This window comes from Orbicella franksi, chromosome 15 (genome assembly GCF_964199315.1).
Source record: "Orbicella franksi chromosome 15, jaOrbFran1.1, whole genome shotgun sequence".
Taxonomy (NCBI): domain Eukaryota; kingdom Metazoa; phylum Cnidaria; class Anthozoa; order Scleractinia; family Merulinidae; genus Orbicella; species Orbicella franksi.
Window position 1 is genome coordinate 11,857,243 of NC_138159.1, and position 23,958 is coordinate 11,881,200.

Genomic DNA, 23,958 nt, shown 5'->3' on the forward strand with positions numbered 1-23,958 from the left:
CAGTCAGTGGGTTTAATGGTTACTTTATGGTTACTTTTAAAGCATCATATTTCAACTGAGAATGAAGGAAAAGACTTCTTAGCCACTTCAATTTTTCAAATCTTCTAAGGGGCTGGTGGCATGCTTTCTAACGACTTGGGCATGCTTTCGAGCGCTGAAGTTGCTAACCTCCTAGGGGATGTGAGGACATGCTCCCCCAGGAACTTTTGAAATTTAGACGCTTGGAATTGCTATTTTCAGCCATTTTTCAGTCAGTATTTGGACCTAATGTACAATCGAACCTATGACTATTTTTACCATGTTTATGTTTAACAACCGTTCTTTAACTCAAAATTTCAACGGCCTCAATCAGATAATCTCTCCTATCTATATTCTTCCTTTGAATTTGGCGTAACCCTTATCTTCTGCTGAAGACGAGAAGACCTTGGCAGCTTTCCCCTGTCTCTCTTTTCCTTCCATAATGCCATTTGTTGATAATACAGCTTCATATTCTTTCACTGGTGACCCACTAATAAAAATATGCAGCAGACGGTCGAAGATCTCTTTCCTTTTTCCTTAAGCATGTTTTTAGGCGTTTTAGGGCACTGCTCACTCAGCTGAGAGTGAGAAGAAATACTCAGCAATGACAGACTCGATTTATTGGACGTGGACGTTTTAGCATACATAAGAAAGCCTGGGTTTCACGACCCGTCGACATCGGGCGTGAGAGAGGAAAACACATTTAAAACTCTGGAAATGCGTCTTCACTTCGACTGAGACGTTTAAAACAATCGATGCATTCTCAGTTCCGAAATTCGTTGTCGGTCTATCTTGCCGTTGGTGTCGCTTTCTCTATTTCGCTGGAGTAGTCCGTCGTTCGTCGCCAATTCATAGCTCTCATGTCGCCTTTTCAAGGCCATGTCGCTTGTCCCTAACAGGTCTCATTAATGTATGGTCTGCATAGAGTCAGCCAGAGCTGGTAACGTTTGGAAACGTTGACAATATTAAACGCTCGACATTAAAAATCCTGCTACCAATAAGCCGAAAAAAGTACGAAAAGTAGTAAGAGCATGGCAAATGTGGTTAAAGGGGGAGTTGAGCGGCGGCCTGTTTTGGCAAAATGGTCACACATGCTTCAGCCTGCGTGACTTGTGCAGATAAGTTGGACTCACGTTTCTGTCACGAGTTTGTCACGAATTACCTGTGGATTTTGCCGACAACAAGCGAGAGACATGCACAAGGTACGATTAATTCTGTTGTAACTCGTTTTTGTATATTGAAAACAAGCGGAGCTGTACAATAAGCCGCAACTCATTTTGCATCTCAGTGAATAACCACTGTTTCAATCGTCCGACAACGAGTCTATTCAAATCTATTCTTGCTGAAGTTGCTGCTCCAATGTCTCCAAATCGCTTCGATTTATATTTATCAATCAACATAGCTCTTCAATTGCTGTAAAGGTCACACTGATAGGTTACCCTAATTTTAAGACGAAATTGTGATCAGCAAGATACAACTCTTCTCAAAGTTTTGAAAACTCATCAAAACAGGGTTTAGATCTACCGCGGGCTAAATTCTTCAAACCTTTCTTTACATCTTTCTCCTGGCGTAGTCAATCGATAAACCGATAATCAATATCAATCGATAACAATCAAAGGAAACTGATGCAGTAAAAAAGTTGTGAGTTCTATTGTTATCAATTGGTATTGATTGTTATTGAAAATTATTTTTGTCCCGTTACTATATAGCTTAAGTTTCACTGATAAAATTATTGACAAAATTTGTTTGTCGTGGATTTATTGAGTCATTTTATCTTCAAAACAAAAAATTCATTTTGGGCTTTACATTCTTTGAGATAACAGCTTCTGCCAAACGAAATTCAGCACCTTTTACCTAAAGATGGCAGCAATCTGGAGGGTTGTGCACATTCCGCCACTCAGCACAGCGTGCAGTGTCGGAATCTGATTTACCAAAAATTAATATTCAGGATGCAGTCGATAGGGCGGAAATGACCAGATATGTTGTCAACTGATCATTGTCGACATTCTTGATTGGCTATGCTGTAGTGGTCTCCCTGCCTAATGAATTTTTAACGTATATAATTTAGTATTTTAGTTAGACGAAGTTAAATAAAAGGAAAAAGATGGTAATTATTGATTGTTGATGATTTTTGTCAATTGATAGCAATTATCGATAAAGAATTTTGTGTGGGTTTGATTGTTATCGATTGCAGATATCAATCAATAGCAATCATGATTATTATTGATTGAATCAACTGACTTCCTATACAATTTTTAGTGACTACACCTTACTTTCTAAAGCCTTTTGAATTCTTAAGTTGTGATTTCTTTGGCCAGTTGAAGACTCTCATATTTATCACAGCCAGTGGGTACTCCCATGTGAAAAGGGTTGGGGATGCTTGTCTCTAGGGATGTAAATTGTAGATTGTGGCATCAGTCTGTTTCCTAGCCTGTGAACTGGCTCGTGCCAAGGATAGAAAAAATGTTTTGCAAGTGAAGCGAGCCAACAAGCGCAAAAAACAGAAATTGGCGAGTGAAGCGAGTGGGGTGAGATGGAGGAGCCTGTAGACTTTGTTTTGGATGCACCAATCTGGTGATTAGCCTGTTACAACTCAGTCAAGAAGGTAATTTATAAGGCTTGTGTAAAAATTTTAAACATGATATCTGTGATAAGAGGCCACATTTCCTGTATTGCAAACAGTTGTAATCAAACAGCCTACACTCTACTTAAAATTCCTCCTCATAAGACAGCATAAATTGCCCTTTAGAAACACTTGGGAAGCAAAGAAAGGTTGAGAGACCAGAAATAAAAGGAGAATGGCAAACACACATGTCATGAACCATAGCAGTCATGTAGGCCTAAAGATCTGTCATATATTTATCTCAAAGCTGTCTGTGATTTAACCAATCAGATCAAGATACCAGATTCTGATATCCTCGAACGGCAGCATCCATAGAACATCAATACAGCCCTCGTCTCGCCCTGTCTTGCCCTACTCGGTTTGCTTGCCGATTTCATTTTTTTGCACTCCTCAGCTTAGCGGAACATTTTTCCTGTTCTTGCCAGGAACCTGTTTACAGGCTATCAGTGTCTAGGATTGAAAGCCAATATTTTTAGACTTTAGGGTATTGTTTAATGTTGCATTTGGAGAAATAAAATTCACCTTATCATACTGTATAAGCATGGTCCAGACCAATCAGATAACAGGCCTGGCCCACCTTCTAATATGAGCACATTGAAATTTCTATTTGGGGAGTAGTGGTGATGCCATGTCTTGAAAATTGGGTGGTGACTGGGCTCATTCTTAGACTCGGAATTAGAAATAAGTACTCTGGTTGTTTATATCTCAAGGATTTGCTAATAATGAGTAACAACAGCAACAAAATAACATATATAAATTACCTATACTTTGCAATAAAGTTGATGTATTCTGAACATAAGGCGAATACCAAGAGTGAGAAAATATGAAATTTTACTTGCCAGACGTCATTTTTATTAGCCTCAGGCTACCACCAGGCTACCAGATATGTTGTCAACCTTTAAGCTGTTTGAAAAGAAGGAGAAAGAGACGAGAGAACATTAAAGTGAATTTCAAATTATAGAGATTTTATTTAAAGAGAGTCGCACATATAACTTACCAGAGCTGCGTCATTGCAAAGTTGTATAGACTTTAGTGTACAAGTTTGCACAGTATACTAAATCCTCACAGTATTTTTATTTCTTTTTATACAAACGTTTTTCAATCTTCTCCTATTTCAATATTCACTAATGTTCGGCTTATTTTTGCTCTCCTTTAATACTTGTCAATTCATGTTTAACCATTAATGGTGTTCAAATTCCAGACTGCACAACATGATTAATGAAATAATTTTGTTAAAAACACTAACTTTTTTAAAATCTGATTGTCTTATGTTTGACAGGAAAGTGATAATCCCTTCAGTGGAAGGACTCCATTATTACATGCTGAAGAAAACCTTGAAAACCATCATGAGGTTTACAATAGCACTGCCTGTAAACACTCAAACATAAGCTGTTCATTATCAGATGAATCAGGTTTTGACATTGGAACAGTGATATCATATCACAACATTTGTTACTCAATCTTTACCAAGGTGAAAGGAGTAAAAACTGAGAGGCAAATCATTAAAAACCTCAGGTAAGAAAAAAGTAATTAAGAAGCCTGCAAACCACATTTATGAATTCATATGCATATGTATTTTAACAGATCTTTTAAAGAAAATATTAATAACATGTAGGTTATTAAAACACAACACTGCACTGCAGATGTGCACAACTATCGTAGCAGTGATAATGAAGAAAATAATAGAAGAAGTGATCTTATTAAGGTTCCAATTTGCTCCCTGACTGAATCATTTAATTACATGTAATCACTTCTTTTTTGTGGAGGCATGGTGGCCTCATGGTTAGTGTGCTTGCCTCTGGATTGAGGGGTCAGGGTTCCAGCCCTGGCTGGGGACATTGTGTTGTGTTCTCGGGCAAGACTCTTTACTCTCACAGTGCCTCTCTCCACCCAGGTGTATAAATGAGTACCAACAAATTTAATGCTGGGGATAACCTTGCGATGGACTAGCATCCCATTCAGGGAGGAGTAGAAATACTCTTAGTTGCTTCATGTGCCAGAAACGGGAGATAAGCACCGGCTTGATGTTCCACTTGGCTGGTATCCAGAACTTTACCCTATTTTTTTGGTAGCCTCCTCACCAATTCATCAACAAGGCAACCTTGAGATCTAATATTAGCAGAAAAGGGCTTAAGCAAATGCCAAGAGTGAAAATTATGTTGATGTTTCATTAAGGATAATATTTGCACGAGTGTGCATCAATCAATCAATCAATCTATCTATCTATCAATCAGTCAATCAATCAATCAATCAATCAATCAGTTAATCATTGTCTATACCCACATCAATCAATCAAACAATCAATCAATCATTTATTTACCCATTGTACATCCTGTGTAAATGGGAGAGGGATGCATGGAATATAGTTATGCTGAGTTTTCTTTTGGCCTACGGTGAATTTCTCACAAGTGATTTGCTGTTGATTTTTTTTAACTACATACACTCAATGAGCCTTTACGTGAGTGTGTTTACTGAAAAAAATCAAGTCACTAATGAGGGATACTTAATTTCACAGTAAGCCACTCTAGACCATGGCATAGAGTGTGCAACTAGTGTGTATATATTTTCTTAAGTCTACTTTGAGATTGAAATATTGGAATGAAAATGATTGAGTTAACTACTTGATCTTTACCAAATCATTTGATCATTACTAATCAACAATTAGATTATGAGTGTGACATTTCTTTGAGATGGCAGTTGATGAGGCATTTTAAGGCCAAATAGATCAGACAATCTCTTCAGCAAATAGTCTAATAATTTGTTTGATTAATTAAATTCCTTTCCGATAATGTTTTCCAATAATTTCTCTACATATTGAGTAGTATTTAAGATGACAATTTAGGAAATTTTTTTTCAGGGCGAATTGCTGTGTGAAACTTGCAGCTGTTTACATACACTTATCAGTTCATTGAAAAATATTGAGGTTCTTAAGAAGTACAAGATCTCAATTTCCTTTTTTTCTGTGGAATTGAATTATCCAGTAGTATTTCTAAATCTTCCTCCTTCCTCGTTGCCATGATACAAACGTCCTCCAGCGACTGCACACTAATTAAACGATGGAGTGTTTGTGTCTCAGAACTATCGGCTGATAGTTGCCCCACAGAAATTTGACGTTCTTCAAACAAATATTTGCAGAGAAGCGAAGATTCTCAGGTAAATAAGCTAGTGTTAAGAACATCAAATTTCCAAGGGGCAGCTATCAGACCGATAGTTCTGAGCCACAAACACTCTACTGTCTTTATTGTTCACCACTAAAATTTCTTCCATGCACCAGTTCAAAAATCATACTGAATTATTTTCAACTTTTTTAGATGAAAGTCATGAAAGTCAAATGTAAAATTTGAAAAAGAAAACAGACAAAAACCTACTTAATACAATTTCAATAAATTTTTTTATTTTCTGTAAGCCTGCCTGTTCACAGACAAATTTTCACGTATGAGTACTATCCATCCAGGTATCTTCCTTGGACGGGCGCTATGGGCTGAAAGTATCTCTCTGTAGATGAACACTATCACATCACCTGATCAATTTAAACCAATAAGAATCAGAGAAAATTTGTGGAAAACTATAATGGCTGATAGTGTATGAGTAGCCAAGCCAATCAGATTGCAGCAATGGCATTAGTATACAAGTAGAATTCTTCTAATTATATTTGGTAGATCTATCATTAGAGCAGTTTTTCCTTGAGTGTGAAAGGTAATTTGCATTTGCTTTGGTTTTGGATTACTACACTAAAGGATTGGTTAAAAACGAATGCTACCTTGTCATGCAATCAGAAGTAAAAGCGAAACCAATAATAATATTATTGTGACTCGCTCCCAGATGCTTTCTTCTTCTTCATGCCTGCTTAATGTATTCAGCGACACTTTGAGCTGCAATATGTGTGATGAACTGTCCATATCTTCAGAGTGATTACTCTAGTTTTGGTTTCACTTATACCCTCAATTGGAAACTGCTCCATTAAATTGTAGTAATCTAGTACGTGTAGCAGTTGTTAATAATGTATAACAAGTACTCAGTTTTCAGTTAATTAATGTTAATTTGCTCCTGCATTGTTTGAAGTGGTATAATGGAGCCAGGACTGAATGCAATACTGGGGCCCACAGGAAGTGGCAAAACCACGTAAGTCAGTATAAGGACACATGATTGTTAAGTTATTACAGATAAGCCAATCAAACCTGTCATTATACTGCGAATCTCATGTAAGTCTATCTGAATAGTATTAAATTAACAATAACATTCAGCCCCTTTTTATACTGTTGTAAAAAAAAAAAAACTGAGCTCAGCTATGGCTTTATGTTTTCTTTACCCCAACTAAGAAATTGATGTTTAATGTTTAACAATTAATATTTATTAATATTTCACAAATCAGCCACATTTTTCTGTTGTTACATTACAAAATGTTACATCATTTTTATGGTCTATTCAACCACAAATGCACAATAATTTTCTCAGTTATTGTGAAAATAACTTACACACTATACACTTTGTCACTATAAATGTAATGACAGTAGTGACCACACCCACTCGGAATCTCGTTGTTGTCACAGTTGTTATCCTCATCAAATTGTTCATCTTTATCTTCATTATCTCCTTCTTTTATGTCTTTTTCTCTGTTCCTGAATGTCAATTCCATGAGTTTTAAATTTGCTCTTAGTAGATATAAAGTTAGAAAAATGTTGCATGTCAGAAGCTGGTATCTTGGCCTTGGTTTTGGTAGGGTAACAGTCATCAGAGCTGCTAGAAGTTAGCATAATTTTGTCCTTGCTGGATGCATTTATTGATTTATATTAACTTTGACTGATCATACCTGGTACATAGTGAAGTCAATAATTTTTAGTATTTACATACATGTACCATATAAATTGGCAGGGCAGGAAAAACCCAGGTCCAATTGCCCAGGGCAAGTAAATTTTGCTCTTGGGCAAGTGAAAATGGAAGTTTGGTGGTCCAGTGGGCAAGTGAAATTAGCCTCAGTAGTATTGTTAGTGATAATTTCCAATCAAAAACATCAAGGCTGCAAGATGAGCAAAACTATGAGTTGAAAGCATGGATCAATTTAAAATCCAAGCATACTTTGCTCATGTTTATTGTGGGCCTATTGGGCAAGTAATATTTTAGTGGGGGCAACTGAAAACTGAAATGTACTGACCCACTGGGCAACTGGATTTCAAAATCTTTTTCCTGCCCTGATTTCAGTCAGGCTATAAAAATAACATGTACAACACTTTTAATTTCTTGTCAATTTTTTTCTTCTTAAAGGCTTCTTGACATATTAGCTGGACGAAAGGATCGCAAACACTTGTCGGGTCATGTCCTTGTTAATGGAGTCAGACAGCCTAGTAATTTCAAGTGTATCACAGGATATGTTGTACAGGTAAACTCTTCAGATGGCGTCTTGTGAACCCTACCAATGGACAGCAACTTCGAAATGTTTGCCCAACTAAGTTTCTCATGATTTAAGGTAGCTCAAAACAGTTTCCAGCAATTAGAGTTTGATATGTCATTATAACAACTCTTTATCACTTGATGCTACAATCATGGTCTCAAAAAACTGCCCTCATTGGTGAACACTTTATTATCATTTCTGTGACACAATATGTTACCATAGCAACAATATGACCTGCTAAAAACACCCTTGATTACAGCTTTAGGGGCTTATAATTCAAAAACGACACAGTGAAATTTTTCTCTATAATTTATTAAATTTTAATAAGCATGATAAGACGCAACTTTTGGCAGAGTTTAAAAATTCGGTACATAAGGTTCAGAGCCACTTTAAAGTTTCAAAACCTTTAAGGTTAACCAATGATTGGGCAGTTTTTTGAGATCATGATTGTAGCATCAAGTGATAAAGAGTGGTTATAACGACCCATCAAATTCTATCTGCTGGAAACTGTTCCGAGCCACCTTAACTAACTATTTTATTTAGGAACAACAATATAAGCTCACCTGAATGGGTACAACACTTGAAGGAGAGTGGAACTCAATAAACCAAGACCTAAGCTTGGTCTCTAAGAGCTATAAAATGCTATTTGTTTGCTTTTAGGAAGATGTCGTGATGGGCACCCTTACTGTGAGGGAGAATCTTCACTTCTCAGCAGCGTTACGACTTCCGGGCAAGCTGAGCAAACGTAAACGAGAACAGCGGGTGGATGCAACTCTCAGTGACCTGGGATTGTTTCATGTAGCGGAGTCAAAGGTACGTCTTGCTTCAAGCTTTACTAACAAATATGCTGGTTTTCTGTGGGGAATCGGGAAATAAAAATAAACATCTTGGCAGGGTGTTCGATAGGTCAGTACTCTGGATAACCTGCTGGGTCCCAATAAGATATTTTCAGGCCGTTTCACGAGTTTAATCACAGTAGTGGCTGCTCTTGGGGTTTGGCCTGTCTGCAATGCAGTTGAGTGGGATTGAAGTGAGCTTAAGTAATGGAATTTGAATGAGTAATTTACCTGATTTTCCTTTGTTCGTCTGGTTGGGCAGAAAATGCTAGTAAGAAATCCAGTGATTTGAGCGAAGTTTTGGATTATGGCTGTTTGGAAGTGGGAGATCTGGGTACCACATAAATATGTTCGTTAACAGTAGCAATGAGGCCACCGCGCTGAACTTTTAACACAGTTCATGTGGTAGATCGTTATTTTGTCGTTTGATGTGACACCGTGAAAACCTTGTCTCAGAAGGAAAGTACCGCTTCTCGTTCGATCATCAAAGCTAAGCCCTGGCGGGAAGTAGAGCAACTGCGTCAGAAATTCAACGAACAGATGACAGACATTGCCAATTTTTAAAAAAATTCTCGTTGAAGAAATCGTGTTACCTCTACCTCAACGACTTCAACTTCGAATCTTCGATACGATTCATTGCGGGACCGACTGCGAAAGCCTCATATGTTGGTCAGCGGATCTGCAAAAATGTTTAACAGGGAAAAGTGAAGGAGTGAAATTCGCCACCTAACATACAACTTGAAATATAGCTAGGCTATTTTCCGAGTTAAAAAGTGAAAAGAAATTCAGTGATAAGCGAGGTGGTATAGATACAAGATTAGTTCTTGTATTTCTTAAGTATTAAAGATAGCGGATCCATTTCTGTCAAGTCAGAGAAAAAAGAAAAAAATAAACACACAAAAAAAAACAGGTTTGCTGTTATTTGTTTGTTTGTTTTTTTCAATTAAGTTCATTCTGCTCAAGTACTCAACTCTGTGCATGCCTCTGTGGTCATGGTTAGGCTAAAAAAAGTGAGTAAGTCGTGCAGAAGTGTCATTAAAAGAAATAACCTCGTTCTAGGTTTGTTTCCCCCCTGTTAACAGCGTAGTCAAATTTGTCTTTAACATTATCTATAGAACCTTATTCCATCTTCACTCTTCTTTTTTTCTTTCAAAGACAGAAAGTAGCTTTTCATTGGTATATTTTGTAACTTTGTTTTAAATACAATGTTTGGACAAACGAGAGAAAGAGAGAGAGAGAGAGGTCTCACACCAGAGATAGCCTGCAGAGCAGGCGAGATTTTTTCGAGCGAGCGCTCACATCGTAAAAAGTTTAGCCGCCATCTTGAATTTTTCATGCAGTGGAAGACTGGGGAGAGAAAGAAAGTTTTACCAAGGGGGTGAATGATAGACAAGAGGAAGGATAGGGGAGGGGTGGAGCGAAGAAAATCTTGCCTGTCCGAGGTCATTGTTCTTTTAGGAAACTCCGTTCGCCCACGAACGGAGTTTCTGATTGGTGCGGCTTGAACCCTGCCTGTCAATTGTCTGTCAGTCAGTTTCGTTTCGTTCGTGCGGGTAAGAAACATGGCAAACTCTGTCGAAAGTGATGTTGTTAGTTTCGATTCCGCTCTCGAGGAATCTCTCGAGCGTTTATGTGAACTTGGAATGTCTCGCGAATTACGAACGGAGCAAAAAGACGCAATTTCCACACTGGTATCCGGAAAAGATCTGTTGGCAGTGCTACCCACTGGCTTTGGGAAAAGCTTAATATTTACGTAAAATGGGGTTGACTAGCCTACACGACTTCTACGGTTCGTGACATTTGCACATTTGCCGTTCTCTGTTCGGTCACTCGACCTTTCTTGTCGCTTCACTCGTGTTCATGAAGGGCACTTCATGTTGTGTAATAAGGAGGAATTTTAAGCGGAGTTGAGCTGTTAGATCGTGCTATGGCAAATTTTTATACGTCAAAGGTCTGCATGGTTTGCGCTGTTATCTGCATGTCGACTCGTTGAGTTTGACACCTGTAATTTGCCATGTGTTTATGCATTGGTTAGGCTCATTTCTATTGCAAGATATGCTTTTAAGTCTCCATGAATTTGCTTTTGAGGGGCAAAATATGAAATTTACCGTGAACATGTTGCTTACTTGCATTCTATATTGTGACACCGGGCCCGGCTGTGACTAGAACTGTTTACAAGCACAGTAGGTAGATCCTTATCACGGATATCATATTTGTTCTCGTACGATTTCCTTCGGAGACGCTGTAGCTTTACTTTGAGAAAGCTATACGTTTGTCTAGAGACATTCTTATGTTTCTTGCAGCTATCTGATCGAGCTTATGTCTCGCTTGCTCGATGTATAGGTTTATTCCTCCTTTGGTTGTTCTGGCACCACATGATTCAAGTGTAGCTGTTTACGCGCAAGTCCCGTTAACTGTTTTGCGTGTTTTATATGCCATTGTTCGGCTTAGTTCAGGCAAGACCATGGTTTCGATCCTCCATGTGGATCTCATCAGTTGCCGGTATTTCTAAAATACTCTGTGCGTCTGAAGTCGCTAGCGCAACACGTACCTCTGTGAGAATGCAAGACATCCTGCGGCTTGGCACAAACTTCTCGTGGTGTGTACCCTTGTGAGACTTCTGGTGTCGAGAAAACCTCATTTTGATTGGTTACCCGCTCATTTCCGGAAATGCAGTGAAGCGCAAGTAATCAGGAGGTGTTTCGCATTTTAACGGGCTTTTCGGGCAGGCGTCTTCTCATTTTTCCCCTCCCCCATCCCCCACCGTCTAACATGGCGGTCTAACATGGCGGTCTAAAAAGGCGGTCGCAAGGTTGTAACGCTAACTCGCCCCAATAAGACGCCTGCACTGCAGGCTACGCCAGAGAGGTCTCTTGCATATAAGTTCAGTAGCCAATTACATTACGCAATTAACGAACATGTTAACGTTGGGTTCGGTTTTTGAGAGTTAAGAAGCCCTCGATATAACACGTTAAGGGCTAAAAATTGCGCCAGTTTGTTTGTAGAATGATTCCTTCTTTCTACGCAAAGTATTGTGATAATTAAGCAAAATGTAAACATTAACGACAGTAAACATTCGCTCACAAAGGAAACAAGTAAAAAAGCATTCCCCTGTCCTTTGCTTATCTCTGATTCGCTGTCGTAGGTTGGAAATGAGTTCATCCGGGGGATTTCTGGAGGAGAACGGAAGCGCACTAACATTGGAATGGAGTTGATTATGTCGCCGTCTGTTTTATTTCTTGACGAACCAACCACTGGTCTTGATGCATCCACAGCTGTGTCTGTCATTCAACTTCTACAGGGGTAAGAGGAGTTAGCCGACAGCTTTTACGTTTAATTAGCTCGCGAAGAAAGTTCCCGTAACTAATTCTAACCTATAAAGGAAATAAATTCTTTTTTCAACCATTTGTTATTTTTTCCTTCACCTGAAATACTCAGGCTCCACTCCTCTGCTCTCAGCGTTGTTTGTTTTTATTTTATTAGTTGTGCGTATTTGTAAGTCATTGAAATACCTCTAGACATTGCTCTTGGCATATGCCTGTATGTGCCCCTCAGATTGTCTATGTACCCTTTGCACATTCTCTAGGCTTGGTCGTCGAGGAAACACAGTCATAATGTCCATTCACCAGCCTCGCTATTCCATCTTTAAAATGTTCGACACCATTTCACTGCTGTCCAATGGCGAGTTTGTATATCAGGGCCCCGCGGTCGAGGCAATTGCGTACTTTGAGGATTTAGGTAACTTTCCTTAACTGTTAAATGGTAGGAATTACTTATTAATTATAATCCCGGAAGGGTTCTAGATTACACACTCAGTCAGTAACAAACTTACGTTTGGTTTTTGCAAATGAAATCCTGATGAATTCGCTAACAATACTTTATTGATAAACACTAGTAGGTCACATTTTTGACCCAACCACCATCCTATTATCTTAGTGGCATTTGTAACAGCTTAAAACGATACCCTCACTTATTTAATGTTGGTAATTGGATCGCCTTTGGCCATAAAGTTGTGGTCGTATTAAAGGGGTGGTCCTATTAAAGGGGGAAAATGCAAAAACGACAGAAAAGTTAATTTCCTTTCATAAGACAAAAAGCCTACGATTAGGAGTTCATTCATTACGAATACCAATAGGGAAATACACAAATAAAGGAATATCAATGCCTAGTTACTTAGTTTGTAACCAAAACTACACAGAAAATGAACAGCATTGCTCCATGTGTTGCCGCGCACATAACATCGTAATTGAACGAACTCCATTCCTTTGCTGTAAAACAGTTGCTTTCTTCACTACTTTTACTGATTCAGCTAAAATAAGGTATTTACTAAAGTTAGCTAAATACAATCCTTGTAAAAGTACAGACAGGTCCATAAACGCAATTGTTGTTAACTGCTCAGTTATTTAGCAATATATAACCCTTCTGAATATATTTTTGTTATTATTCTCCTCAGGCGTTTTTGTTCAACATGCACTTATGTTACTCTTTTAAAAAAGCTGTTATCACAATATTATTTGAAAATTGATTTGAATTTTCAGGGTACATATGCGAGGAACACAATAATCCAGCAGATTTCTTCATGGATGTTATATTTGACCACGAAGCGGCACAAAGACTTGGCCTGGGTGACAGTTCAGGTAATGCTATCCTTCAATCAGTTAGCTCATACTGTTTTAAGTTGTTTTAAACCCAAGCTTAACCATCTTCACATATTACCTTGAAAATTACGAAGTGGAAGCGCGGTGGCCTAATGGTTTAGTGCGCTGAACTCAGGACCAAGTTGTCGGTGTGTTCTTGGGCAAAACTTAACTGTCAGACTGCCTCTTTCCATCAAGGTGAATACACGGGAACCGGCGAATTTAATGCTGGGGGTAACCGTGTGTTTGACTAGCATCCCACCCTGTGTTTGACTAGCATCCCACCCTGTGTTTGACTAGCATCCCATCCAGCGGGGGGCGGGGGTGGGGGGGGGGGGGGAAGTAAAAATACTTCCTGCGCTTAATGCGACATTGCACCATTAACCCAGATAGGCTCCGACTGAATGGGCCACTTGGCTTTACTTTAACGAATGAAACATGACGACCTTGTGGGATCGGGTTCAGAGTGGGATTCCAGTAGCTTTTGTATCTTGCACGAAGCTTCCCTGGATAGCACACTTATTCCAGTGACCACCAGGGTAAGTAACCCTCAGCAGTTTTGTAAGGTTGCTTCTACAACTCGTCCGTATACATGTGGAGAGAAGCAAGAACACAGCACATCAACGCCGGGGGAGGAGTTGAACCCACCCCGGTAAGACTCTCTGGAACCTCTATTTGTTCAAACACTGCCTGGATTGTTTTTAGAGCTAGGGAATTGTGTTATCTATTAATTTTTGTCAAGAACCAATGAAGTTACCCTTATCGAGAGAGTGGGCGACTCCGTGAACCATGATTTCCCCATCGTGGGTCCCACGCGCTAACCATTACGTCATTCCGTGTTCCCTACAAAGGACAACGGCTCTTCTATAAACACTTTATATATTGGCATTCTCATTGACAATTATTGTGTGTTTAGATACAACAGTGCTGTCAATGGATGAGGAACATTCGTCAAAACTTTCTAATTTACCCGAGATGTTTAGAAATTCACACCATGCCAGGAAAATTATACAGACAACTCAACCGATTTTTGAAAAATTTTCAACCAGCCTTCGAAGCGTTGGATTTTCTAATGAGACAGAAGTTACCTATGCGACTTCTTTCTTAAGTCAGGTAGGGTTCTCTGAATATCACTGTTGGAGCATTGTCACTCAAGTCTGGATCAGCGACACCAGTTGATAAGTAGGCCTTTCCAGGAATATCACGTAAAATGGCCTAAATATCTTTTCAGAAATTCTCAAAATATCTTCTAAATATCACAAAAATTTTTTTAACTATCTCGAAAAACCCTCTAAATAACACTTATTTTTGTCGTGAAAATACACCGACTTTGAATCACGTAGGCCAAAATTTTTAAAATTTTCTTGCAGTATAGAAATACCCCAAAAAATATCCGGATATTTGTGGACAGGCCTATTGATGAGCTCAGACATACTCAAACCGGTAGAAATTGTGGGAAAGATCAAGTCGGACTCTAAGGAATTAAGCGAAAGATCGAGTTTATACGTTGTAAATTTTATCGTGGGCCTCCGCCGATAACGGTCTCGGCATAAAATATTTTTTTATCGCCTATGACCGACGACATGCCTGCGAAGTTGAACTCAGCTCAAATTCGTACGCATGCTAGCGTTTAATGCCTGGTGAAGGTTGTGATACTAAATGTTCCAATATGCTGGAACCGGCAGTGTTCCGAGGATGTTGGCGAGGCATAAGAACTGGGCTGTAGGTACCATTGTGACTGAAGCGCCATCTTTGCTAATGCACCATCGACACTAATAGTATTGTTACTGAGGTAGCGTTCTTACAAATGTACCGTTTTAGTTAGGATACCAGTCACTAAGGCATAATTGTCGTTACATGTAAGGTATCGTTGCTACTTTTAAGTACCATAATGATTGTCATTAAAGCTGCCCTCTTAGTCATCTATCACGATTACTTTTATGCGTGCGTGATTATTGCTCAAGTACCCGGCATTGTCACCTTGTACTTTGTTTCTTGTGTTTCAGTTGGCCACTGTTTCTGGACGAGCGGTGAAAAACATCATTAGAAATCCGCAGACTTCCATTCTCCAGGTAAAAGAAACAGTACTTATTCTTCTCACAAATAGTAACCTCGAAATATCTTATTCAGTTAACAAATATTCAGAAGTGTACAGTTTGAAGACTTCCTTAACCAAACCCATGGTCAGGTACAGGATACTGCCAAAACATGTACAGTAAGCGGCCCTGGTAACAAGCTGTAACAGTTTTATGGGAGCGGAAAGTAATCGTCTGTATCTTGATAAACGATGTGTGTAGCAATCCCATCTACTAGTCTTTTAAATGCCGCCATGTTGGCCACACGGTAGAAATGCGCATCAGTAGAACTCGGTATCAAAAGTAGCTCTTCAATCCTGGGAATCCGGCGACCAACAGCAACAACAAACATCTCTGGTCCCAGAGTCTTAATCTGCATGGTCGTCCAAATGAGCTTCTGTACCTTGATCGTGTCATTGAGGTTCCGCTCACATGGTCCGTCAGTCACCAGTAACACTCGCTTACGACTGCCGTCACGAACTCCCGAGTCACGGTTTAATAAGAGCATCTTGTGTGTCTTTCTGAATGCATCCAAAGTGTTTTTCTTTCCTCCTCTGTAATGAATTTTGCGAAGGCTTTCAATGGCGACCTTGCAAATGAAAAGCCAATAACATTGTTAGTTTTTTTCTCGGCAGCCTCGGTAACTAGTCAGTTTGCAACAAAAATAGTAGTGTATTTTACCCTACGGGTAGATCAAACGGGACTATGGATTCCCTTTTTGGACGAAGCAGTGTGTTTGATATAAACCCCTGAAATCGAAAAATACCTCCATTTATTAAAAATGATGGAATCTTAAGTAGACAATTCCTTTGGGTAAATAATGATAAGAGAAATGAAATAAATGAAGAAGCGTTCTCAAGTAGAATTTCTCAGGGAATAACATTTCCGAGGCCTTCACGGGAGTTGAACCCATCACCTTCCATGTGCATGTTGAACGCTTTATAGGCTGGTTTTCAATGGCGCGTAAACAGGAGCAAGATACGCAGACGCGAGGAAGTTGCAGTTAAGTAGTGCGCCTTTTGTTGGGACATTTTCCTACCAAACTCGTTTAAGGACGGTCGTGAGCGGAGCTTTTTCATTTATTCGTTCTTGCCAAGAAGGCAATCAAAGAGAAGGCTGGGAACAAACCTCTTACCCTGGACGAGTTGAAATTGAAGTTGACAGTTGCGTTACTGCCGAATGTCACTGCAGCAAACTGTGTGTCAGGAGCAAACCTCGTCACCAGACTCCGAGCTGTGATTAGACTGAGATTAAAGTGTTCCTGTGAAATGGACGCCGATGAGTCCAGAATAAAAATGATGTCGTAATATGGAGTGTATCGCTTGCCTCTTGAGTCGGGTTGACGGTCCAGGAAATATTTCATTAGGTATTGCCTGGTTTCTTGTAGTGGAGGCACGTTTTGAAAACCTTAGAAATAAGACCAAAACACTTCAATTAGACATATGCTGAACGAGCAAGGGTCTGGGTACGAAAAGTTAAAATCAGTAATTTGAAAAACTGAGCCTGGTTCCTAAAACAGTATCTAAAAGTTAGTAACTTTACCAACTGTCAGTGTGTTTGGTTCAAACACGAAGATGTCAGTAATACAATTTTGAAAAGCTGTGATTTAAGAGAGCTTTTTATGGTTTGGACATTCCCGTCCCCGAGGCCGCGCTCCTTTTGGTCAGCACAAAGAATCGCGACCTCTGGCCGGACCCGATTTTCCTAGCATACGCAGAGTATTCGTTTCGTATTCTCAGCGCTGCAGCCAATCAGTTTTGACGGGAAGTCCGTGAATCGCGGACTTCCCGTGTCAGACCAGCCCAGAGGTCGCGATTCTTCCTATCAAGAAAAGCGGACTACTAAGTGATTAGTTCAGTGATGATTTTGACCTTATATGGTGATTTTTGACAATGGCGGCAACAGCTTCCAAATGCCCTGGGGAGCTTATGAACTTTCCGATTAACATACGAGCGGGAAATTCAAATCATCGGAAAGACTAAACTTAAGACAAATTTTCCCCAGGGGAGGTGGCAGTGGAAGATTTTTCCGTTGCAAGTGGTTAGCGTGAGATGCCCGGTAGGGACCGTGGTTGCTCTCATTAACGGTTGATCGACAACGTTTGATTAGTTGTTGCTTGAAACTGAAGCAGAACCAAATTTTAGAGCATTCAAATTTCGCCCCATAAACAGCTTAAGATCTTAGTTTGTAACTTTCAACTCCTGCAAAATTACCTGAATTAACTCTTCTTGCAATTTATTTTTGCGCTCTTATTAGCGGCTTGTTTTACTTGCGCTTTGCGCGCGCTCTGCGAAATTCGGGAACAGTTTATATTCAACTTTGATTATTTAACAATTATTTACCGAAGTGGAGGTGAACAGTGGTGGATCGCGGCGAGGTAAATATCCACCGCTTTCACCGTCACTGAGGTGAATAATTGTTTTAGTATATACCACCCAAGCTGAATAATCAGCGGACCAAAACATTACTCTCGGTATCCAAAGCGACACTCGAAGCCATTTTGTTTCTCTTCGGTTGCTCGGAGGTGAATAATACTTTACTAATCACCTCCGAGTGAGCGCGCGGAAAGTACTAAAAAGTCTCAGAGCACGCGCGAGTCGAAATGTTGTGTTGTAAACACCAATAAGTTAGTGTTGTTAATTGGTATTCTTTTAAAACTTTGAATAGATTTTAATGAACGTGTATTCACGCAGAAGTACTTTTTTTTTTTAGAAAAAAGTCACACCTTTGACAAACAAAATAAAAACATAGCGCGCGCGCTCTACGAAGACTAGAAAAAAATGGCTGTAATCGGTTTCTTTTAACGCCAACAAAAAAAAAAGTTGAAGGCCATAGCGGTTGCAAAGAGTTACCACCCCGATTGTTTCTTGCAATCGAAAGCAACCTAAAATCACTCAAAGGGATATCAACAATAACGTTCTGTTTAACAGAACTTAAGCTTATCAAGTTATTTACAATTTCCTTTCCGTTGTATTTTTTTTCTCTTCTCGCTATACAGACTATTCAACCACGAATCCGCCGCGCGCAGTTTTATGAAACAAACGACTTACTTTGTTACGTGTCGCGCGCAACGCAAAACCTTTTATGAAACAGCAAATAGTGCACGCGCGCTATGATTATCTTGCTTGTTGGTAGGTAGTGATTTTTCTCCTTAAAGCTGAAGTTTCAAGGAAAGGTTTAAGTTAGTATCAACTGTTGGTGCTGGTCAAAAGGAGCGCGGCCTCTGGTGATTAGTAAAGTATTATTCACCTCCGAGCAACCGAAGAGAAACAAAATGGCTTCGAGTGTCGCTTTGGGTACCGAGAGTTTGGAGGGACAGACCCCAATCCCTTGCTCGTTTAGAACATGGCTAATTAGGAACTTATGTTGTGGAGGTGAGGTGAGCACAAATCGAATCTGTAATGGTTAAACTTTTTTCCTCTTGCCAGTTTTTCCTTATAGTGAATACATCTCAGCATGAGTCAGGATTGCAATCACCGTTGGAACTGTTTTCAGCTCTGGACATTTTGCAGTTTGATAACAGAAATATTTCAGAGATTACCACGTAAACAACATTGAGCAGACTCACGGGCTGTGAAGTTCATAGGCTTCTGTTACATCTTTTGCTTCTATATATGCACTACTTACGTTCATAAACATCTTCCCTTGTCTCCCAAATGGTCCCTTCGCCAAAACACGTTACAGTTAAAAAGAAGAAAACTGCTGGACTCCGAGCAAAGTTCTTCATGATTGGCGCGATTCGCGTTTCGTGTACGATCGACGACGTGTGTGACCCTTAAAATGAACCGCCTAAGTCGAGATTTGTTTTGCGTCTGAAAAGAAGCGATTCATTTGACATTTAAATCATTGCTCTGAATAACTTGACGATTGGTCTTTTCTTTTCGATATCGTATATCGTGTTTCCATCAAGAAGAGGGATCGATTGCAAAAGATTGACTTGAACTTTCATGAAAAGAGAAAACAAAATAAAGGGTGCAACGGTTGAAGGGGATTGAAACGGGACTGACGAAGGAAATTTTTGTGCTTTCCAAGTGAAAGCCTAGAATATTTAAGAACGGTAACAGTAATGGTAACGTTTTAGTTTGTTTTAGTTTAGCAGAATCTGGTGGCCTACCAGATTTGGTGCAAACATCTGCGCAAAAAAGTGTTATTTGTCCTTTATGTATGGGCCATTTTACCTCTTTGGCTCTGATCCACACAACTAAACATTATGGGTCGGTTAAACCGTCACGCGGAAAAGCTTTTCCCTATGATGCTACTTACCTATTTACAGAGAATGTAGACTGAGTAGAAACTTTGTTAGCATTGGATTTTGATTATGATAACATCAGATGTGTAAAGATTAGATGCGCCTGCACTACTTGATAAGCACTTCGCATTCGAAGCGCTTGGCATTTGTCCTGAGGAAAAAAAAACTGAAACAAAAAACCCACAGATGCGTTGGTGTCGGGTATCGCCAGGTCACTATACCCAATAGTTTTTGAAATGGCTTCGTTTTCCTTGCCTTCGTTTGTTTGTTTTATTTTTTGCCTTCGGTCTAGAACAACAAGAACAGCGTTATACCACTTTTGCAGGCTGTAAAATTAAACACCGTTTATTGATATTTCTTCAAATCAATAAGAGGTCAAATGACCATCTGTGTAGATACTAGTACTCCTCTGGACCTCTCACAGTGTTGTACATCCTTCCTTAGTTCTCACTTTGTTCTGATCTGCAGTTTGTCACCATGATTATATTTGGCGTCATTGTCGGTGCTATTTATTATCAACTAAAGAAAGACGAGCACGGAATACAAAACAGGTTTGTGTTTAATCAGCACTTTTATTTCTTATCCTTTCTTTAATTCTCTTTCCATTTTCGCTTTACGTTCGTGTTGTTTTAGTCTGTTGGTTTAATGAAGAAAAAAATGTCCTCCACTTTCAGAGTACCTTGCATTAGGCCAGTTGACGTTTACCACATTTCTCGGATTTTTGCTTGAACATTGTATTGCTTTGGCACGTGAGAAAATATAATTGTTAGCCTACGTAGCAAGCGTTTCTGTGGGGTTCGGGAGCAAAGAATTACAGCGCGAAACGCTTGCTACGCAGGCTATATAATTGTGCTTACTTGCAGCCAAAGTAACTTTAAAGAGCGTAGGAGGCGTGGGAGGGCGGGGGGGGGGGGGGGGGAGAGGGGGAAGGAGACGGGGAAGTATACACGTCGGCTCTTGAATAGTGCTCGCTAGCTGGTGTCATCTTACTGTCCTTGTTGGTGTTTTTTTGTAGAGTTGGTGTGTTTTTCTTCCTGGTGATGAACATGATATTCGGAAACCTGTCAGCAGTGGAACTGTTTATCAAAGAAAGGCCAATATTCATGTACGTATATTTTTCTGGTTATCATAAAAGGAGTATCCTCTTTATGACAATCAGGTCGTCTCCTTAATTATAGTCTTCTTGTCTACACTCTCTTGTCAGCGAATTCTGTCATTGAAGTTAAGAATTCTCACGTATTTACCGGCTCCATTGATTGCGTTTATAGGAAAAAGAGTCAATGACAAGTCCACACATTTCCAAATATAATTCTAAATATTTTAACCGGCAACAATCGTAATTTTTTTTAATTCTGACATTAGTCTGTAAACCTGCTCACTTTTACGTTGCACCCTAATGGGCAAAGCTACACACTTATGGTTTGTCTCTTTCTTTTCTCAGTCACGAGTCTGCCAGTGGCTATTACAGGATCTCGGTTTATTTTTTGGCCAAAGTCATATGTGATCTGATACCATTGCGACTTGTTCCAATCGCTGGATTCTCAGCTATTGTCTATTTTATGACAGGTATGGTGTGCTAGTCAGTGATAGGTACTCAGTGTCCACTACTTTGTCAGACTCTGGTTGTTCAAAGGTGGATAACAATTTAAGTGTTGTTTTGTCAACACTTTATAGGGATTTATTCAACCGATAGAGTCATCCGTCCTTTAAAAAGTAATGAAAAGTGCACGATTACAGTGGTCAACGCTGTTAGCTTCTATCTAGTTTTCGGACATGCCACTCAAACAGACGAAGCAAATAGCACAAAAATATAAAACGTCTTTTGAAGAACCAGTGGTGCCTAGTGTTTTGTATGTATGAGCCAACAAACAATAAGGCATTACTGGCTGAAAATCATAAAATATCCATTTAATTACTCCTTCACCGGTTTCCTTAAGCTTACACAGTAAACACTGAACACGCCAACGATTTTTCGTCTTTTCGTACCGTCGCTTGGGTTCTTCGTTATCGTATCAACAGAGTAATGTAGTGATTAATAAATTCCTGCCACAATACCCGAGCTGGACTATTTATTAAAACGCTTGTTCCATGGGCACTTGTTGGATATGAGCTGACTATAACCAACTCAGAACTGCGCATGTCCAACACGAGCTCATGGAATGATTTTTCAACACTTATTTTCATGTCACAGGTCTGGATACTGATGTTACGAAATTTCTCATTTTTACCTTGACGCTACTTTTGACCTCCCTTTGTGCTTGTGGTGTCGCTTTCTTTGTCAGCGCATGCGTACGGACCTTCGCTATAGCTAACCTCCTTATTGCCCTGCCGTATGTCTTCATGATGGTATGTCAATGTTTTTTTTCACGTTGTCTCATATGTTTAAAGATTGTGCATCCTTGACTCTCTTTTCTGGGTTTAACCCTTATATGGAGCGAGGAAGGGAGGTACTAGACCACAGTCAGTATTGCTATCATTGGATCCGGAGAAAAAATTCGCATATCGCGCTTCAACCAATCAGAATGCAATGCTGTTGTGGCCAAACAACCTTCGAAACTTAACCCAATTATGATTTAGATTACATAACGTTTCTTTGTTACTATACATCCTATTCATAAATGGCTGCCAATTTAATATTCTTCTGTATGTATTAAAATTAGCCCAACTAACCTCGTTTTTGAGTTGATAATTTAAAAGAATTGTTACTCTCAAACAAGGTTGGTTGGGCTAATTTAAATGAACAGGGTCTATAGCTTTGCCATTTCTTAGCTACAATAGTTGAGAAGTTTTCCGGGACGATAGAGTTTTTAATAACATTGTCAAAATACCATTTTAGTCTCATTAAAATGATTGTGACTATCACGATACTGTAAATAATCCAAAGCTTTGGCAATTTCTTTGCTTGTCATGTTATCAGTTCAGTTCAAATGGTCAGTTGTTGTGGATCAGCGCAATTACCGCCTTTTTCTTATTTTTGTCATAGGTTTTTGGAGGGGTGCTTGTGAATCTAAACTCTGTCCTTGATTGGCTCTCTTGGATAAAATACGTCAGTATATTTCGATACGCTATAGAGGTAATGCATCAAACTCTTATCCAGTTGGACCCCGCTAATTCCAACTCCGTTATTTTGAATTCCTCGTTATTTCAAACTCAAAATCATTCCCCTTGGATTTGCCCTTCAGTCATTTACTATCGGCTATATCGAACTCCCGCTATTTTGAAGTAATTTTCGTTTCTTTTGAGAGTTCGAAATGGCGGGGTTCAACTGTATTCTATTTTTGGAGTGAAAGGTGGGTAAGCGTTACTTTTATCATACCAAGACTCCAGTGCTACTCTTCCCAGCTTAAAAGATCTCAGTCACGCTAGTCTGAGTTATTTTGTCCACGCGTAAAATTATCTTTCAATTGAACGAAACCTGAAAGTAGTGGCTTACTAAGAAAGAAAGACACCAAAGAGATAGTAATAAATCATAAAGGAACAAGTATAGTTAAGGACAGAGAAGTACAAACGACGAGCTTGAAAAACTTAGGCTAAACTTGTAAAGATGCGCAAACCGTGACGTAGCAAAGCCTAACTTTAACTTCCGAAATTGTTTTCTCTCCATTTTAGTCACTTGAAATAAATGAACTTCATGGAATGAATTTCACTTGTCCCAGGAATGCTAGTGTCTTTGGACAATGGTATGTATGCCTAAACAAAAGCCACTGTCAAAACTGGCAGAAAATAAACGTTTTTATATGTGTCATTAAATATCAAACCACTTACAGCCTTCGCACACTTTTTTCTTTTCACTTTTTTGTTATTAAGTGTAAATTTCCATTTTGTGTGAGATACAGTTGTCTTTTGGTTAATACAGAATTCGCTCCAGAATAACACACATACATACATATTTTAGTGGACCTCCCCCGCCATTGGGGCTTTTCAGGAACAGTAATGGTGCTATTAGACATGTCCAATAACAGGCCCAGCTTCGAAACCTTATCAGCTGATGTGTTTCTGTGTTATTGTTGTGCATAGCATTGTACTCTCAAATTGCGTCTCCTGCTAAGGTCTTTGTTCCCAGCAAAACTGTACCGCTCCACACCATAGTTAATAGAGGGGTATGACTATGAACCTCGACAAAGTTCTTTG

At 39.3% G+C, this 23,958-nt stretch overlaps 3 protein-coding genes and 1 long non-coding RNA gene across 4 annotated transcripts in view; 2 read left to right on the forward strand and 2 right to left on the reverse strand.

Moving 5' to 3' along the window:
• Positions 1 to 23,958, forward strand: part of LOC145470010 (uncharacterized) — a 185,340-nt gene that overhangs the window by 10,007 nt on the left and 151,375 nt on the right. The window lies entirely within an intron of this gene.
• LOC145469952 (broad substrate specificity ATP-binding cassette transporter ABCG2-like) overlaps positions 1,142 to 23,958 on the forward strand; it is a 24,476-nt gene continuing 1,659 nt past the window's right edge. Inside the window, exons 1-16 of the mRNA XM_081453773.1 lie at positions 1,142 to 1,220; positions 3,921 to 4,156; positions 6,704 to 6,763; positions 7,904 to 8,018; positions 8,691 to 8,843; positions 12,012 to 12,169; positions 12,453 to 12,604; positions 13,405 to 13,503; positions 14,420 to 14,616; positions 15,510 to 15,575; positions 20,296 to 20,378; positions 20,843 to 20,932; positions 21,269 to 21,393; positions 22,019 to 22,173; positions 22,811 to 22,900; positions 23,437 to 23,507. Coding sequence (XP_081309899.1) covers positions 1,212 to 1,220; positions 3,921 to 4,156; positions 6,704 to 6,763; positions 7,904 to 8,018; positions 8,691 to 8,843; positions 12,012 to 12,169; positions 12,453 to 12,604; positions 13,405 to 13,503; positions 14,420 to 14,616; positions 15,510 to 15,575; positions 20,296 to 20,378; positions 20,843 to 20,932; positions 21,269 to 21,393; positions 22,019 to 22,173; positions 22,811 to 22,900; positions 23,437 to 23,507 — 1,859 coding nt within the window. The 5' untranslated portion in view covers positions 1,142 to 1,211. The remainder of the gene's footprint in view (positions 1,221 to 3,920; positions 4,157 to 6,703; positions 6,764 to 7,903; positions 8,019 to 8,690; positions 8,844 to 12,011; positions 12,170 to 12,452; positions 12,605 to 13,404; positions 13,504 to 14,419; positions 14,617 to 15,509; positions 15,576 to 20,295; positions 20,379 to 20,842; positions 20,933 to 21,268; positions 21,394 to 22,018; positions 22,174 to 22,810; positions 22,901 to 23,436; positions 23,508 to 23,958) is intronic.
• Positions 1,201 to 7,880, reverse strand: LOC145470027 (uncharacterized). Its single transcript, XR_014042411.1, has 2 exons — positions 7,117 to 7,880; positions 1,201 to 3,544 (listed from the first exon to the last, which is right to left on the reverse strand). It is a non-coding gene; the product is annotated as an uncharacterized LOC145470027 (long non-coding RNA).
• Positions 15,665 to 20,297, reverse strand: LOC145469988 (collagen alpha-1(XIV) chain-like). The gene is made up of 3 exons (XM_081453817.1): positions 19,206 to 20,297; positions 16,714 to 16,985; positions 15,665 to 16,167 (listed from the first exon to the last, which is right to left on the reverse strand). Exons 1-3 carry the CDS (start codon positions 19,303 to 19,305, stop codon positions 15,751 to 15,753), a joined length of 789 nt encoding a protein of 262 aa, XP_081309943.1. The 5' UTR covers positions 19,306 to 20,297; the 3' UTR covers positions 15,665 to 15,750.

Bases quoted from the DNA above. Each gene is read 5' to 3' on its own strand.
- LOC145469988 (XM_081453817.1), bottom strand. From the start codon at position 19,305: ATGAAGAACTTTGCTCGGAGTCCAGCAGTTTTCTTCTTTTTAACTGTA. The intron at 16,986-19,205 runs GTAAGTAGTGCA...CTTATTTCTAAG, and splicing joins AAGGGAAGATGTTTATGAAC to GTTTTCAAAACGTGCCTCCA. The intron at 16,168-16,713 runs GTAAGAGGTTTG...TTCATTTGCAAG, and splicing joins TCAATTTCAACTCGTCCAGG to GTCGCCATTGAAAGCCTTCG.